This window comes from Amblyomma maculatum, chromosome 1 (genome assembly GCF_055883805.1).
Source record: "Amblyomma maculatum isolate TAMU_Amacu chromosome 1, ASM5588380v1, whole genome shotgun sequence".
Taxonomy (NCBI): domain Eukaryota; kingdom Metazoa; phylum Arthropoda; class Arachnida; order Ixodida; family Ixodidae; genus Amblyomma; species Amblyomma maculatum.
Genome location: NC_139344.1, coordinates 247,239,461 through 247,258,020, shown reverse-complemented (window position 1 = coordinate 247,258,020; position 18,560 = coordinate 247,239,461). Strand labels below are relative to the sequence as shown.

Sequence of the window (18,560 nt, the reverse complement as noted above, 5' to 3'; positions counted from 1 at the left end):
ATGCAGCGATTTAATCATTGTTGTGTCATTTGAATTCACTACAATGATAAAGCCAGCCTGCCTTGAAAACAGGAATCATTACAAGTGAAGAATGAGCGATTATATCGCTGTTTTTTCATGCTGCGCTTGAAGACATGATTGGGATGTCGCAGCCATCTCTCGGATATCGAAACCGAAACTGGTGATAAAAGAAAATTCAGTTATAAATTATTTAGTGTTTGCAAGCGAAAACTGGGAGTGTATCGATATACAGGAATGACACACGCATCATTAACGAGAAGAAAATTGCCACAAAAATTTGGTGTCTATAGTCTTAGGGGAGGTCACAGGACAGTTCCGGAAGCAGCCTTATCTTTCACCCACACCTGGTTCCCTGCACAAAGTCTGGGCAAAGATTGGACAGCAGTATCATTCCTGCCTTTTTCTGTACTCGTCATCCATTTTCTGCCAGGAAGAACTAAAGAATCTGTGTTGTAACTGAGACTGGATGCAAGGTATCCTTTAGTGCACTTGGCGGCTCATCAGAAGTTGTGCTGGACTGTAACCTGTAAGATCTGGTGAGTTCTGGTAGTTTAGCAAGGAAATGTAAGGATCGTCTTCTTTCTTCAAAATTAGCTTTTTCGTTCTTACCATGCATTCAGCTTTGCCATTGGCTTGCAGGAAGTGAGGGCTAGTTGTGGCGTGCTTGAACTTGTACACACTTGAAAGATTTTTGAAAGCAAATGAGACAAACTGTAGCCTGTTATCCGATACCACGGTGTTTGAAATGCTGTGCCTGGCGAAGATGCTCTTCAAATGGTTGATGGCTGCTTCTGGTGACATGTGCCAGCTCTGAATATCTGGTATGATAATCCACAACAGCAAGGTACACGGCGCATTTTATCTCGAATAAGTTGTAGCAGCGCAGTTCAAGTTCGGAGCTGCAGTTTCAACTGTGTGTGACTGTGCCATACCATGGCCATGTGCAACCCCACCAACAGCACCGCGCATGCTCCTGTGTCTTTCCTTCTTTCTCTTTCACCCTCGCAGCGGTGGCGCTCCCTTGCGGGCTCCCCTCCGCCGCTGCTCAGCTCTGATGATGAAGAAGATGAAGAAGTTTATTTTCTTTCTACAGAAAGAGGGGGCCGGGACAAAAGGCCAATTGGCCTGACGAGGTCCCAGCACCTGTAAAAGTGGCAGCGGTGCACAACACATACAAAAAATGCACAAACGTGATAATAATGCTGCAAAAAAAAAAATATAAAGAACTGGTGACAATCTGTACACAAACCGAGGGGAAAAAAGATAGACTAAATATATATTAATATACAAGAAAATGTAATAGCATGAAAATGCAAGTAAATCAGCACTGCATCCTCGGTGGAACACTAGATACGTAAAAATTATAATATAGGGTCGATAACAATATACAAAGCGTGTGAGCAGGCACAGAGAACACAAATCATACAAACAGTGAATGTTTACTAATGACTGACAGCAGAAACTTGAAGAAAAAAGGCATACAATAAGCAAATAGAATAACATATATGCTAAAAACAAGAAACTCTTGTGCAATTTTTATGTTTATAGTTCAGTTACTAATATATAACTATATAATATATAGTTATATAAATAACATATAATAACTATTTATTGTCAGAGTCACTCTGGAGAATAAACAGTTAAAGCGTACACACGTCTTCCTACGTTGTCTCATCCTGTCTTGCGGATCGCACTGTGCCCTACAGTTGCTGACATGATATTCAGAGCACCTAAGTAACGTAGTCTGTCCGCCTTTCCCCACTCTAACGAAGACTGTATGTAATCCATGCAGCTGAAATGGAGCAGAATCAAGCTCAGACTCCCAGCACCAGCCAGACGACGCTAGATGAGTCTAGCGAAGCAGTCTGTGCTATGACTGTTCTCCTCCCACCGTACTGGGAACGTAACCCGGCTGTGTAGTTCATACAAGTGGAATCACAATTCCAGCTCGACAGAATCACGTCCCAAAGCAGAAATTTTATCATGTGGTGAGTGCACTGCCATCAGCAGCTGCAGAGGAGGTGGCCGATATCCTCATCTCATTCAGCACCAGTCCCCCGACACATCCCTATAATGAGCTCAAGGCAGCACTATTGCAAAGAACGGCCGCATTGGAGAGGATGACCAGAATTCAACAGCTACTCTCTGCGAAGGAGCTCGGTGGCTAATGGCCAAGTCGACTTTTGCAACGGATGATGCAGCTCCTCGGGACGAGCACTCATGTACACTACTGTGTTGCGCAAACTTTTCCTACAGCACCTACCATCCAAAGTGCAAATGATGCTTGCCACTGCCGCAACCATGGGCTTGACGTCACTGGTGGTGCTAGCTGGCCAAGTGATGGAGCCACACCGCACCACACCTTACCGTCGCTACCGTCAGCACGTACACACAAGCGTCGTGGTTGGCCGCTCCTGTTACTACTCTATAGCTGCCTCATCTTTCCTCTACCACTGCCACTTCTCAAGTTGACCGCCTTTGTTCACAGCTTGAGCAACTCATCGCAGCAACAGCAATCTCATAGCCTCACCGACACCATGGACGCTAACGTCGTCTGTCCTCAACGCCTCGCCGGCATGGAGAACGGGAACAAAGTAAATCCGGAGGCCCCACAACATACTGCTATCCACGGTGGAAGAAAGAGAGGTGCTCCGACGGCGCGGTCGCGCTGCAGCGAGCGCACGGCTGCTTAGTGTGACCGGAAGAGAGGGCAGCCGCTAGGGGCAGCACATGTTCTGGGGGCAGCACATGTTCTGGGGGCCATCCTCTCCGCCGGTTCTGCTGGCGTGCCTATGAAGCACCGGCGCGCGCATTGATAACTTCGCACTTAAATCAGCATTAAAAGACCCCAACCCTTAGATATTTATTTTGTGATATTTACACCCTAACTTCTGAGCAGATAGTAACTTTCGTAACACTGACTAAACAAATAATTCCATTTCCGAGCTAACAGAGATGCGTCATCTGCTCGAGCAGACGACACGCTGCGCTCGCCGCTCCGGAGCACGCACCGGGCGCGCTTCTAGCGGATTGATGGCACGTCTAGCCAATTAAAGAGAAGCTCCATGACATGATGCCGCCGGTGCAATGCCTCTTGGGCAGCTGTTCAACGCATGTGAAATGAAGGTTCGCTATTTACCGCCCCTTGTTCGCATCGCGACCAGACGCCGATTACATGGCGGTGAAGGAAGCAAGATGAAAGCGCTGTCGGGGAGGTTTGAGCACCCGCTTTACCCTCGAGGGGCGCGACAACCGTTGCCACACGAGAAACTGTGCTGCACCAGATGGTATCAGAATGAACGTGGCGCTCCAGTGACAAAGTGAAGTATCAAACATAAAAAAGCAAAGCTATCTGTAACCGGATGCGCGTGTCTATCTCAGACGACAGCATCCACACGGTCAGATTGGGGCTTTTGCCACACGTTCAATCTGCGGTTCACACTTCATGCAGGCATGCATAGGACTGCGCGTGTCTATCTCAGACAACGGCATCCACACGGTCAGATTGGGGCTTTTGCCACACGTTCAATCTGCGGTTCACACTTCATGCAGGCATGCATAGGACTGCATGAAAGAAACAAAGAAACTGTGCACAGGAATGAAGGTAATGTGCGTCGTCGAATGATTAAATTAAACGATTGTAGCCAAGAAACATTCTGTTTTAATGAGGCACTTCTCCATGACCTCCACAATTTCTTCATTTCACTAATAATATTTGGAATAGGTTGTCTGCTCATTGAGCTTTATCATATTTTTGCGCAATCTGTGTTTTGGTGAAGGTAAGGCTCGAAAAACATCTCTGTGCTGCCCGATGCCACAAGCGCATCAGGCACACCACGCATACAAATTTCTGAATCATTCACTACGGTGTCGCCAGCTAATTTGCAACGCCAAGACATAAATGACAAAATACAATATTATGCCACAGTTGAAAAACAGTGTGCGATTCACAAATGTCGTAGAATCTTGAATCCTGCATCGTGCGCTGCGACTCGCGCAAGAGCGTTATTGGACTGGCCGTAATTACTAGCACAACAAAATTATGCGATATGTTTTAAGCAAAGGCAAATAGGTGGACAAAGTTTAAGAAATATAAGAAAAATTATTTGCCTTCAGAAATTTTCATTGTTTGCTGTATTCTTGAAATTAGCGCGATCATACATCTGTGTATTAAAACGTTACATAAATATAAGCTTTCGCAGTTTGATAGATAAATATGCTGAGAACATAGTGTGGAAGTATTGCCGCCCTACCACAAACATTGTTTGAGACAAAGGCCTGCAAAATAGGCAAAATTTCATTTCCTGGGCCGATTTCGCCCCGCTGCGGTGGTGCAGTGTTAAAGATATTCTTGACTACTGTGCCGGAGCACCCTATTTCGATCCCGACCACCAGCGGCTGCGTTTCGATGGAGGCGAAAAGAAGAGGCATTCATGTGCTGTGCGATGTCAGTGCACGTTAAAGATACCAGGGTGGTCGAAATTACTCGTTAGCCCTCCACTGCGGCACCTTTTTCTCTTTTTCCGCTTTCACTCCCACACTCCTTCCTTCCCTAAAGGTGTGCACAGAACATTTCTGACAGATACTACGCCTTTCCTTTCCTGTGAAAACCAATTATTATAGGTTAAGAAATTTCATAAAAACAAACTAGGTGTTTCTTAATAATTTGTTGAAAAGGAGTAGCCGGAACCACTATGCGGCACCAACCTCTCCTTTATTGTTCATGTAAATAAAAAAATCTGCACTTCCCAAAAAATCAATTATCTGAATACAAACAAAAGCATCCATATTTTTAGTGAGACCATTTGCAGCTACCTAACCTTATTATAATTTCTGTAATCAATAACCAAAGTTGTCAAAAACAATAGAGAACATAAGCGCGGCACTCCACTCCTTCGTTATTATTAATTTCCTATGCCCCGAAAAACAACAATTTGGCAGGAAAAGCAATTACAGATATCTTCTTTCCAGTCATCGGACAACAATATATCAAATTTTAAAATCAATTTATAAGGTCGGCTGACCATCCTTTGTTTATCTTACATGGAATCGCCCTATAGCATCCTACCTTCAAATTGTGCTGTAATGCATGACACGCACGTGTAATGGCAATAAAAATAAATGAGCAAAGGCGCGCCTACTGGTTCCGCTGTTTAAATTTTTTGCGTCATGTTTACAGTTGGGTTGCAGCAAAAGCCTTCTAGAATTGTCCGTAATGCAATAAATCAGGACAGTAGCATGTTTTTGCTATCAACCGGAAAAAAGAACGGCGAGAGTGCGCGAACGTAACTGTGTTCATTTTTTTTTTTTTTCAGCGCAACAGTACCTGAAATTTTGTACACGTTTGCGGCTGTGAAGGATCACATAGTCATCTTGCACTCCTTTGGATGCTTTTTACACGCCGCTCACAGGAGTTCTTCAAGGAAATATTGTATTACTCGTATTTGTCGTAAACCGCAGAGCTGCATATGAATTAAGAAATCATTTGTGCGGCCCCGCGTCGAGTTATAACCTAGAAAATGGGCAGAAATATAAAGGTACATACTTCTAACCAAAAAAAAATTGTTTCAAGCAAGCGCACGCCTCTATGTGTCAAAAACAAGCGCCTGTCCTAGGCGCGCCCATAGAAACGCCAGCAAAACGAGTGACAAGACAGGCCCCTAGTACCGGTGCTGCCCCTGGCGGCCGCGCCATGCGTAAAGGTCACGCTAAGCGGCCGCTTCTCGCGGCGCCATCGGAGCACTTCTCTTTCTTCCACCGTGCTGCTATCATCGCTGTTTCGGCACCAACGCCTGCCATTGCCTCTTGCCTTGCACCTGGGCGGAAAACCAGCTGGTTGACCACTAGCGGCGACGAGCGGTCAGTGCTAAGAAAAGTGTTGCCTGTTCCACATCTTTGACTGAACTACCGCACAAAAATTCCTCATTGACACTGGGGCCCAGGTGAGCATTCTCCCAGCCACAAAAGCAGAGCGCTCTTCCGCTGCAATTTTCCACCTACAAGCTGTGAACGGAACTCGCATCCCTGTCTACAGGCAGTGCTTTTTGACGCTCAACCTGGAGCTTCGAAGAGGAGTCTTCTGGTTGGTGTTCTTGGTCGCTGACATTGGTTATGCCATCATCGGTGCCAACTTTCTGACCAAGCACAAACTCCTGTAAACGCCAAGTGAAAGCGCCTGCTTGACTCTACAACTAAACTCTTCATTCACGGCATCGCAGTGCGCGCAACTACTGATGCAGCACCTTCATGTGCTCTACAGTTGCCAGAGAACCATTCGCAGCCCTGATTAATGAGTTCCCCAAGTTAACGTCACCCCCGGATTGTACTCAACCTGTGTGCCGCGACGTTCAGCGCTTTATTGTAACATCAGGACCACCAGTTTTCTGCCCACAACGCCTAGCTCCTGATAAACTCAAGGTGGCCCGCGCAGAATTCGAGCACGGAACTTAGTATCAGCAGACCCTCCTCCAGCGACCGGCCAAGGAGACCATGCGGAGTACAGGTTCCTAAACAGCAAGACCGCCCCGGATCGCTACCCACTGCCAAGCATACAAGATTTCACATTGGTGCTACATGGTGCAACCATCTTCTATAAAATAGATCTTGTTCGAGCCTATCACCAAATTCCGTTAGCAGAAGACATCCCCAAAACAGCAATCACAACATGATTCGGACTGTTTTAATTCTTATAAATGTCAATGGAGCTTCGCAATGCTGCACAAACTGCCAAACGTTTCGACTCTGTTTGCCTACGTGGATGATATTCTCGCGGCAAGTTCATCCCCTGAAGAACGCCTGTGCCTACTTTTCCAACACTTTTTGGCAAATGGCATTGTTATCAACTCAGAAAAGACCTTAAAGGGAATGATGGGAGCTCATTCCCCTCAGCACTTGTTGGTGGCTCATGCTCACCTTCAATGTAGTCTTCAGCTAGGCTTCTGGCATCACGTGCCAGCCGAGCACGTGGCTTGAGGTGAGCATGATTATGCACTGTGTAGCAGCTTGGTTGGGAACCAGCTTGAGTGATGACTGCCCTTTGCCAGGTTTTCCTGTGCTTAACTTAAGCAGGTTGATGCCTCTCAAAAAGTCAAAAGTGTGCGAGTGCTCTTATTTTCGTACTTTTGGAGTGCAGTCTGTCTGCATTTGAGAAGTTTCTGGTGAGCTTCAGTGGGGTATGATGGTATCAAGTATCAAGCTTTGTTGCAAGGTCTGTAAGAATGTTCTCATTTTCGTTACCGTCAACAACTCTGCAAGGGAACATACTCAAATGGTTCTGTTTATTCTTAGTAGGTGATGCTTGAGCCAGTATTGACACCAACAATTCATTACTATGCGTTTGGGAACTGCAAAAGTGTGTCAGCCATAGCCAGCATCTTCCTTAGCACAGTGCTGTAGCACTGAGGCTGGAGTAAAACCCTGTGTGGTCTCGGTGACATTTTTGTTAGTTCCTTTGTCTGCAGTCCATTTAAAGGTCTGTGGTCTGTTTCCAGTTTTACAGAATGGCTGAAAGTGCAATAGTAGAACTGCTCAAATGCAAACACAGCTGAGAATTTTTTCTCTACTGGAACAACATGGAGAGAGCAAATTCGGCCAGTTCAAAAGAGGGGTTTTTGTCGGATGCACCTTTGTGCTAGTTCATTTCATCTCAATAGCTGTGTTTCCACAGCTGTTGCCACTTACGAGAGTGTGCTTCTTTCATTGCGGCTGACTAGGCCTCTACAGGCACTCATTTTTAAACTTCTGCATATTGCCGCGGATTGTTTAAATCTTTATTTGTTCCTGTTCCACAGCCGCTGGCATGCGGCCTTATCATTGTTATTCTGGCGCGCTTATCAATTCTGGATCACGTGTTTGTTCATGCTCGTTGTCGCGATACGACGCGTTATCATTTTCTTTGTCGCGAACGATGCGCCAAGATCTGTCTCGAAGATTCCGATCACTCGCGTATGTTTCTCAATGTTCCAGGCTGTGCTACTAGCAGTTTGCGACGCTATCTAGATTGTTCTGAGCAGCCTTTAAATTGAGCATTGACGAGTTCGACGGGCATTCTTTGTTCGACGATCGACGAGCACATTTGTTGCTATCGCCGCCGCCAAGTTGCTTAGTTCTTTTGCGGGCGCAAGTCAGCCCAGTAAAGAGCTAATTTCAATACCATCAAGCCTGTGTCTTTTCTTGGTGTCAACGGCCTTGTCACCACTACGTGACATATGGTGGAGGTGCTGCCTTTGATCCTTCAAGCGAAGACACCAGCCTTGTTCCTGTTACCCTGGAGGACCAGCCAACAGGCCACTGAACCAGTCGCCGGCTTCAAGGGCTCCAACCTGAACACGGTCTGCTTCCGGACCCCATTCGATCTCGGAAGGCATTGACGCTGACAATGGCCCAGCCTACAGCACCGGTTGTTATCGTCAAACCCCGTGAGTCCCCCTGCTTCCATGGACGGTGCAGAAGACTGGATGGACCTTTTCAACCGTGTGACAAAATTCAACGGCTGGAACTATGCTGCGAAACTCAGGCAAGTCTACTTTGTTCTTAAAGGCCATGCCCAAGTTTGGTTCAAAAATCACAAGACTTCTTTAAAGGAATGGGAGATATTCAAAGCAGAGTTTTTGATGGCCTTGGCAAGTTCTGTTCAAAAGGAAAGAGCTCAGGCTCTCCTCCAATCAAGACTTCAACTCCCAAACGAGCCCGTCCTGGTATACATAGAGGAGATGAAGCGCCTGTTTCGCCGCGCCGACCCTAACATGACCGAAGATGAGAGAGTGAAATTGTTAATGCGAGGCGTTAAAGAGTCGCTTTTTACAGGACTTGTCCGGAACCCGCCGAAAACTGTGGATGAATTTGAATGGGAAGCATCGACCATCGAGAAGACGTTGAACACCCCTATTGCCTCTACAAGCGACCACTTCAGCCGGACTACTCAAGCCACTACCCCACCGCATCTGCAAGCGGAGAGAACCTACAGGACATCATCAGGGAGATCGTGCGAGAGGAACTCCGCCGATTGCTGCCATCATCGCAACAACCCCAGGTGGCGACGCTCGTGGACGTCGTCCATGAAGAAGTGCAGCAGGCGCTGGGCGTTCCTCAAGCGACGGCTGCAACTGTTCCAGCACAAGAGGCAACAGCGATGAGCTACGCTGCTGCATTATGTCGCCCTGTGCCGCAACATGATGACTTTCCATGCCCTCGCCGCTACCGTCCTGTTCCTGAAAGCTGCCCCTTGGCCCCCGCCCGCCAAGCCTATCAACGACCCCCAAGCCCCAGGAAGTGCGACACCTGGAGGGCAGCGAACAACCGGCCATTATGCTTCCACTGTGGTGAGGCCAGCCACATTCTGTGCCACTGCCCGTACCGACGAATCGGTCTGCGCGGATTTGCAGTCGACGCTCCACGACCACGCCCAGGTGAACGACCGCAAGAAATCGACAACTATCTGCGTAGCGGTGAGATTGTGCCACGAAGCCGTCGGTTCAGGTCCCCATCGCCGTACAGGGCCCGCTTTGCGTCGCCAGGCCATAACTATGATGAGAGTCTGCGCGGAAGGTCCCTAAGGCCGCTCAGGGGAAACTAAATAGAGCAAAATCGCCGATCTATAAGACGACAACGTCGACGAGATCACGACCGGACTTCAAGTTGACATCGCCGCCCAACGACGTTACGACGGTGTGCCCAGTCCACGACTTCAGCACAAGTCGAAGCAGAGATTGAACACCGAAGCCAACGTGCAATACTAGGACGCTAACAAGCGAACTTAAGGTTGCTGTCGACGGACGCATGGTTACTGCCCTAGTGGACACCGGTGCCAACTACTCTGTCATCAGTGGAGCTTTCGCCGCCCAGCTCAAGAAAGTGACGACCACTTGGGACGGCCCGCTAATCTGCACCACTGGTGGTAACCTTATTACGCCGTCGGGGCGATGCACCGCAAGAGTTACAGTAAATGGACGTACTTACCCTACCAGCTTCGTTGTCCTACAACACTGTTCCCACGATATGATTCTGGGCATGGATTTTCTGAACGAACTTCGAGCGATCATTGACCCCCGATCCAAACTCATCAAGCTCTCGACCGACAAAGCTATACCTGCTACGAGAACTTCGATGCATCACGTCGCTCTCAACGTCCTCGACGGAGAATTGACTGTACCGCCACGATCAACTGTCTTCGTCCCTGTGGTTACAACAGAAGTCGAAATCACGGAAGGGGTTCTCGAAGGAAACACTCAGTTGTTACTGGATAGAGGACTTGGCATCGCAAGAGGCATCGTCCGTTTCCGTCATGGACAAGCTGATGTGCTCGTCACGAACTTCACCGACGAATGCCGGCACCTGAACAAGGGCATGACGATTGCTTTCCTTGACGAGCTAGCGGACACCCGAGAAGTGTTCGTGCTCCCCAGCCAACTTAAAGACGATGTACCCGACTGAGCCAAGCAGCCCAATTTCGACATTAATCCAGCTCTCCCCCGAGACAGACAAGACTGGATTCGCACTCTTCTTGAAAACTACAGCGAGGGCTTTTCTTCAGCGTCGAAGGTGCGGCAAACTCCTTTGGCAAAGCATCGCATCATCACGGACAAAAACACTTGACCGCTACGTCAAAGCCCCTACCGTGTATCGCCACAAGAACGCCAGGCCATACGCGATCAAGTTGAGGAAATGCTGTGTGATGACGTGATCCAGCCATCCAACAGCCCCTGGACGGCACCAGTTGTTTTGGTGAAGAAAGACGGCACACTTCGCTTCTGCGTCGATTACCGCCGCTTGAATAGCATAACTAAGAAGGATGTCTACCCACTTCCCCACATCGATGACACACTGGACCGGCTCTTCAATGCAAGGTACTTCTCATCGATGGACCTGAAGAGTGGATATTGGCAAATTGAGGTCGACGAAAGAGATCGTGAGAAGACCGCGTTCATCACACCAGACACACCAGTGACATTTCAGCAAGTAATGGACACTGTGCTGGCGGGCTTGAAGTGGCAGATTTGCCTGGTATACTTGGATGATGTCGTTGTCTTCTTGTCAAACTTTGAAGACCACCTGAAACGGCTGATTAACGTTAAAACCAGAGAAGGGCCACTTCGCCTACAAGGAACTGCGGTTCCTAGGTCACATCGTTAGCAAGGATGGTGTTCGGTCAGATGCGGAGAAAACAGCTGCAATCGCACAATTTCCACCGCCTGCTGACAAGAAAGCCGTGCGCAGGTTCCTTGGGCTGTGCGCTTATTATTGACATTATTGACGATTTGTCAGAAATTTTTCACACATCGCCGAACCGTTGACGCCGTTGTCACCACTACGTGACAATATACTTCACAGGGACAAGTCTGCCAGACCGCATGTCCTGCATTAAGATGCTGCATAAATCAATTCAAGGTGTATTGGGTATTCGTATATTTGCCACTTTGACATCATGCCGCTGACAGCAACATTCACTTGCAGAAATGACCATAATTTATAGAACTCGCATTGTTCTAAACAAAAATTGTTGGATCATCGAAAATGCAAATAAAAGATGTCAACAAGATCAAAAAACAGCTAAAAACGTTCCCTCCCACAGTAAAACATTTTTGCCCACTTAACGGTATATAAACACACCTAGTTTAGCAGGAACACTGCTGACTTGCCAACACTGTATGTAGCTACGGCATCAGTTGGCTGTTACGGTAGTTTCGGTTTCGACACATTTCACCCTGTGTATGTCACGTGCACATGCAACTGAAAGCAGGATGATCGCACCTGGATGAGGACTGGATGAGGATGACTGAAACGGGCCTCTTTAGCCACGCTGACCGCAGTCTGATTGCAGGCGTTTGACCAGCATTCCCAAGAAGCTCGTTGGTTGCCTTTTCAAGAAATGCGTGGTACCAGTTGCATTTAGGTGAACTGGAGAGGAGTTTCTGTGGAAAGATGTCTCCGGCAGAGGACTTGTACGAGACCATACACTGGTGACTGTCGCTGAAGCCCGAATTCGAGAACAGTTTCTGGACATGCACGTTTTGCGCCTGTACACTGTGCGAGATGCGAACCAGTGTAAGCATGGCGCATGCTGTCCGGCAGCTCATGCTCGGCCATCCAGCACACAAGCTGGAAGCGTCATATTGGTTTACAGCAACCACAGGACCACATGGCTTCCAAGATTTCTGGGCAAGTGTGAGCTTTTCACATCATGAACTTCTCTGATTAAGCATGTCTGCACGAGAAGAGCAGCAAACAGCACCAGGCTCATGGAGGTGCATGCATCTTTCGATGCCTGCCGCAGGGTAGTGTTGGACACACAAGCACAGAGGGTCGTTCACTTCCAGCTATACTGGTTACTGCTTTCAAAGCACCATTGCATCCGACCCGGCAATAAAACTACATGGCAGGCCATGCAAAGCACCACTTCTGGGCCCTCTGTGCTTGTAACGTTTTGTTTCGATATGCGCCTGTGTCGGATTCAATGTTGCTTTTAAATCAGTGACCGTGTTACAGCTAGAAGTGGATGACCTTGTATGTCTTGTGGGGTGACCATTAAATGCAATAAATGCTTTTGTAGAGCTTTCCTCGCTTGCATTATACAAGAATGGGAAAAAGGAAATCTCCATTTTGCTGTCTCAGAACTGCGCCTCATATTATATGCTGGGTTTTATGGTATCTCACTGCATCTGTATCTACATTCTCGATAGCAATGCCTGGGGGAAACGTTTATGACAGCGACGAACTTGTGGGCCAAGTACATGAAGAACAATGCCCTGCAAGCAGATTACCTCTTAGATGTTGTAATCACAGGCCAGTTCATGTATGATGAATGCTTCATGCTCTGATGATCGTCACCTCACTCGAAATGAGCTGGGAACGAGGTGAACATTTTGGCCATGCTTGTTGGTTACAGATGTTGCAGTAAATATCTGGTCACTCTGCTGTTACCATGTTACGTTGTTTGTGGTCGTTACGCAACTCTCTAAGATGTGGTGGCAGCAAGCCACGAGAGTCGCACATCCTTCGATTTTCCAACCTTGGGCAGCCTGCTGGCTGCCAGAAAATTCATAGCTGACGGCAATATAACCACAGAGGCAAATGCAATGTGGTGGAGCTGCCGCTGACTGGTCCACGCCAGTGTACATGGATTATGTTGTCCACCAATTTATTGCATTGAAAGAAAACACACGAGGTTATCATGGGTGACCGAAAATGGCAGAACAAATAGCTGCTTGTGCTTTGGGGTGAAGCAAGCGTGTGGACTTTGGTGGGTTGCGAAGCATACACGTGAGCTTGAAGAGGTCTTCAAAACCACACGTACACATTAAAGTTCTTCATTTGGCACCATATCTGTGGAATTTTGCTCACATTGTTCATTTTATGACATCCTTTGCTCTCAGAGTTTTGGTGTACTGTGCGACACCATGAACCCCGAGCGCTCACGTTTTGCTGTGCATGTTGGGAAAAAGGGAATCCTGGTGGTTGGGCCGATACCTAACTGTAGTCTGTCCACCTGAATTCATATATGCATAACCTCGATTGATAGGCATATATATCAGCTTTTATGTTTTTGTCATGGAAAGTCCAGTACCATCACATAATTTGGCTGCATACATCTGATTTGAATTCATTACACAATGGGGCTGGCACAAAAGCAGCGCATGCTACGCCTTCGCTGTGGAGAACTAGTGCTCGCAGGAAGGGCGTGACAATTCCACAGTCAGAAAATTCTCTTTTCAACGAATCAATTAAGAAGTGACGATGCATGCATGTGGTGCTTCTCAAATGTTTCTAATAAGCATTTCAAAAAGCATGTGCGCCTTTCCACCGCATGGAAAAATAAGACCACACATTCAATGCATTGCGCTCAACACTATATGTGTGATGCATTAACGCAAATGCCTGAGTTCATACTGGTAGCTGAAATCAGTGACCACGCTCAAGAATTAAGGTCCTCGAACAACACCGTAAAATAAGCCGAGACTCTGGACTTGACAGCTAGATTAAATATTTTTTAGGACCCGAATTTGATGAGTGCAATAAATAAATGAAGCAAATGTCCGTGCTTGCAAATGGCGAGACGAGATACGATATTACATGCACACAAAAGTACACCATGGATGATATGTGCACCGCAGACCAGCCGAAACAAGTAGCTGTGCCGCCTGCGCTGCCCTCGAGATAGAACAAAATGTCGCATAAAGTAGTGCAGTCCTTTTAGTCCATGTAAAAATAGGCACGCACGCTCCCCACTTCCATGTCACCTCTCTGTTGCCTGCTAGCTGCGCTGAGCAAAGCCCTGCGCAGCCAGCACGAAATTGTCCTGGCGAGTCTATCTGCCAGCTTGCAACACAAAACCGTCCATCCAAAAAAAAAAACGAACACATTCTGGCAACATCCGGAAGTGGTCAGAACGACCCAAGAAGAAACAAACAGCTGGCTACGTGCTCAGCGACCCACAGGCTGCGAGACATAGATAATCGAAGAGGCCCATTGTGAGGAGCAACTCTGGAGGCTGCAGCTGGCCTAGTAGAACATGTAGGGGTGCTAGTAACGATACATAGCCTCAGCTCGATGCAGTAGCAATGCGATGACAGTCTGCATGTTTCACAAAATCTAACACATGCTGCCATCTGCTGCTTGTACCTGTCACTGACTTGAACTGGTGCAGGGTTACGATGCAAAAAAAGAGAGAGGAACCACAAACATAGAAAGGCTTATGAGGGTTCGTGTGCCTTGTCTTGGTTTTTGTCTTTATCTTGCACTGCAATCCTGCATCATGGATCACCAACTAGCCCACAATCTGACCCTAGACTTCAACTGCTCACGCGTAGAAATGGGTAGTTTTGTTCTCAGCCAGTGCATTTTAAGGCGGAGAGATGCGCATGTGCAGAGCATCCACAAGAAAAAGGCGGCTTAGTAAGGCCATACTGCGCCTTGGTAGTGCCGGGGTATATAGGAACGTTCTTTGTTTTGAACTTAGTTGTTTTTGGAGTATAGTGCTGTTACGAATGCATTATAATTTTATTATGATCATTTAAATAATTCTTGAAATAATTTAGAACAAGGTTTTGCAAAACGATAGGTGCTGAGTCACAAATCAGTGCACTCAATTTTTTCGCTGTTGCCTATATTGAAAGCAGTCATTTGAAAAGTGAGCTGCTTATGTGTGACTATGTAATATACTGCTAGAGATGCAAATGTGAGGCAGCTTTATTTTTTCTTCTTTTTCTCTCTCTCTCTTTTTTTTTTAAATGCTAATTGCTCATGTTCACTGTAGTAGTCGTATTAGCTGCCCTTACTTGTCGTCACACTTGTGTTTGAGAGTTAAGGCTTGAAACCAGCTATGGATTGGTTTGGTTTGTGGGGTTTAACATCCAAAGGTGACTCAAATTATGAGAGATGCCGTCGTGGAGGGCTCCGGAAATTTTGGCCACGCGGGGTTCTTTAACGTGCACTGACATCACACAGCTCACGGGTGCCTTGCTTTTTGCCTCCATCGAAAAGCAGCCACTGCGGCCTGAATTTGATCCCGTATCCTTGGGCACAGCAGTCGAGTGCACTAACCACAGCACCACCACAGCGGGGCAAGCCAGCTATGGAGTTGCAGGCTTTGTTCCGGTGTCAGTGCTTTCTCCCTCAATGTGGTAGATGTACAGATTCTATCACACTTGTCAAGAGTGCATGAGCTACCTACTGGGGAGCAAATTTTACTAAGGATTCTTTGCACCTGGCAAGGAGAACTTGCCTGTGTTGTTCATGGGTCTATTCGGCTGCCCTCGAGCATAAGTATTTTAACTAAAAGCCAGTAGCTGCTTTAGAATTGTGCTTAATTTCTTCCACACAGCACTGAGCGAGCATTCTAGACAAGTGTGATATCTGTACCCATTGTAAGACTTGGTGCGGTAGTGTGCATCAGCGGGGAACAGTTCATTATTCTTTCTGTTCTGGGAAAAACTTTTACAGCTATATTCACTGTTGTCTGTACTTTGGCCTTTTCAGGGTGACGCTGACTTTCCTACGGAGGCAGTGCAGGCTTATCACAATAAGCCAAAGCCATCACACGAGTATAGGGCTGGCTCCTCTAAACCCACTATTATTCAGCAGCCTAGGAAATAGGCATCTGGGCTTCGACAGTAAAATATGGCTTTCGCCAGTTTTGATGAAGTTGCTGATAATGTTTGCGCTTTGTCATTTGGACCAATTTCACTTGTTTTCTAGTGCTCAGGCATGACTGGTGCCAGTTGATTTTTAAGCATTGAAGTTATTGCTTATGAAGGGTTTGCATTGCAATGGTCTTTTTTTTTTTTACATTTATGTGTGTCAATAAATTGATTCAGGGCAAACGTAATTTTGGTACTTTACGATCTTTATTCCATTCTGTTTGTGGCGTGTGCTGCTGTCTTGGTCTTTTAAGCTTTCTTTTTTTTTTTAAGCACAAGGTTCTGCGGGTTTTTGTATCAACATTTTAATTTGAATAAATTTCTGGTCTTGGCTTGACTTGTGCTGCAATTTGTTTCATGTTATATACCATGCTACATTAGCACTACAGTGTATCATTGCCATTCAGCATTACTTGTCTTGCAAAGTGAATGCTAGTAGCCCATTCCTGGGATGCCCACTGAAAACCTCTGCAACCTAGGTAATGCTGAACATTAAAATATTTGTTATGCAAGTTACACTGTGTTATACATTACATTGAAACATTATTGTAATACTCAAAGTTATTATTTTATGTTGTCATAACTATCAGTGTGATGTTCAGTTGGTTGTGTTCTGAATGTTAAAGGCCCACTGTCCACCTTCCGGTCCAAATTGTTTTTTTTCCGCGGTGTCTTTGAGGCTTCGTCCCCACAACCGAAGGCCGCAAGAAGTTTTTGAAAAGAGTAATTAATAATGGAGTTACAGCCACCGCAATCAACCGATTTTGCGCTTCCCTCCCCTTCTGTACCCTCTCAGGTTTTTCACTCTCCTGCTCGATCGTCTAGCCTTCGTAAGCCAAATTACCCTTCCTCCTCCGCGTTTGGCGGGAGGTGGGGCGTCTTGTGGAGAATCGTTGATGTTGGGCCGAGTCGCCGAACCTCTCCTGAAAGGGAGAAACGAGAGTTCACGTCGGAGTGAAAGTTTCAGGTTGCGCGAAAGAAGTCCCCATGTCCCATCTCCCCAGACGCCAAGAGTGCCGCCGCCGCGACATTAGGCCGGCATAACCTGCGTCTGGAATCCCCCCCAAGAATATCCAGCAGAACCTAGAAGAAACTGCTCAGCACACAGAGCGGACTCTGAGCTGGAGGGTGGGGATGGTGGTACTCTGCGTGCGCGAAAACGAAACGGGCGAGGGAAAAGCGTGCAGCAGCGAGCGGTGGACACAATTAGTGGTGTACGCCCATCCTAGCTTCTCCCGTCAGTCAGCGAGACGGACTAATGGACATCGTTCGCGGCAAGTACATAACTGTGGCTCGACGTGCCAGCGCAGGAAACGGGGAAGCTGGCTTCCCGAAGGAGAGCATGAGAGAGCTTTCATTTGTATTTTCGTTGCTTTGCGGCGCGCGTGTCACTGTAACATTTTACACAGACTATCTCCGGTACTTGATCGAAGCACTGGGCTCCTTTGCTTAAAAGGTCCTTCCCAGGACAGTGGCCCTTTAAAGGGACAGAACACTGGCCAAAATATGTCGAGATTTTGGAGATGAAAAGATCTTGTCTCGTATAGTAGATCGAGCACTACAATATCAAAGAGGCTTTACAATTTTAATTTGCGATTGAAAATCGCATGGATGGATGGATGGATGGATGGATGGATGGATGGATGGATGGATGGATGGATGGATGGATGGATGGATGGACGGATGGATGGACGGATGGATGGACGGATGGATGGACGGATGGATGGACGGACGGATGGATGGATGGATGGATGGATGGATGGATGGATGGAATATAGGAGCGTCCCCTTTGAAACGGGGTGGTACCAGTAGCTATCATGCTCATTTTTCTCCCTATATCTTAATTATTAATTTAGAATGGTTAGCTAAACCATCATTCTATTTATTAAATTTTTGTTCCTACAATACTAACATTATGTCACTTCTCTGCTTTTAAGTCACCAATCTGTAACTGCGCATTGTTCTTTTTTCTTCGAAGAGTGCTTGCCATAATTTTATATTTTGCACTCTCCAGTGCATCCCTAAATAAAAAAAAAAAAAAAACACCCCTGCTTTCGCACCGCGAGAGGTATGCTTTCAGGTTTTGCCACTAGATGGCGCCACAGTGTTTACAATTTCGTGAATGAAGCAATCACAGTGCCCATTAAAACTTTCGGCGACGAGAGTGTGCATTATTGTGCCGTAACAGCATTGAGTGTGAAACTGAAAAAGACGTTACTCTGCAGAAAATGCCTGATTACTGTCTGGCGAGTGAAAGTTATATTTTTTTTCGGTACGTCTTTTTTGTCGATCACCAGTTGTCATTGCGGTCGCTACTCATGGTTTCCAGCATCGGACTACATAAAAACAGGCGCACGCATTGATTGAAAAATTCCCGGTAAAAATTTCTACAGCGTTTCTAACAAA

General features: G+C 46.8%; 1 protein-coding gene across 1 annotated transcript in view; it reads left to right on the top strand.

Annotated features, from left to right (window-relative positions):
* The window catches only part of LOC146206162 (death-associated protein 1), a 45,834-nt gene extending 29,343 nt beyond the window's left edge, over nucleotides 1-16,491 (top strand). Inside the window, exon 4 of the mRNA XM_084590793.1 lies at nucleotides 15,994-16,491. Within this exon, the coding sequence (XP_084446919.1) occupies nucleotides 15,994-16,110 (117 nt within the window). The 3' untranslated portion in view covers nucleotides 16,111-16,491. The remainder of the gene's footprint in view (nucleotides 1-15,993) is intronic.
* The last annotated feature ends 2,069 nt before the right edge of the window (nucleotides 16,492-18,560 follow it).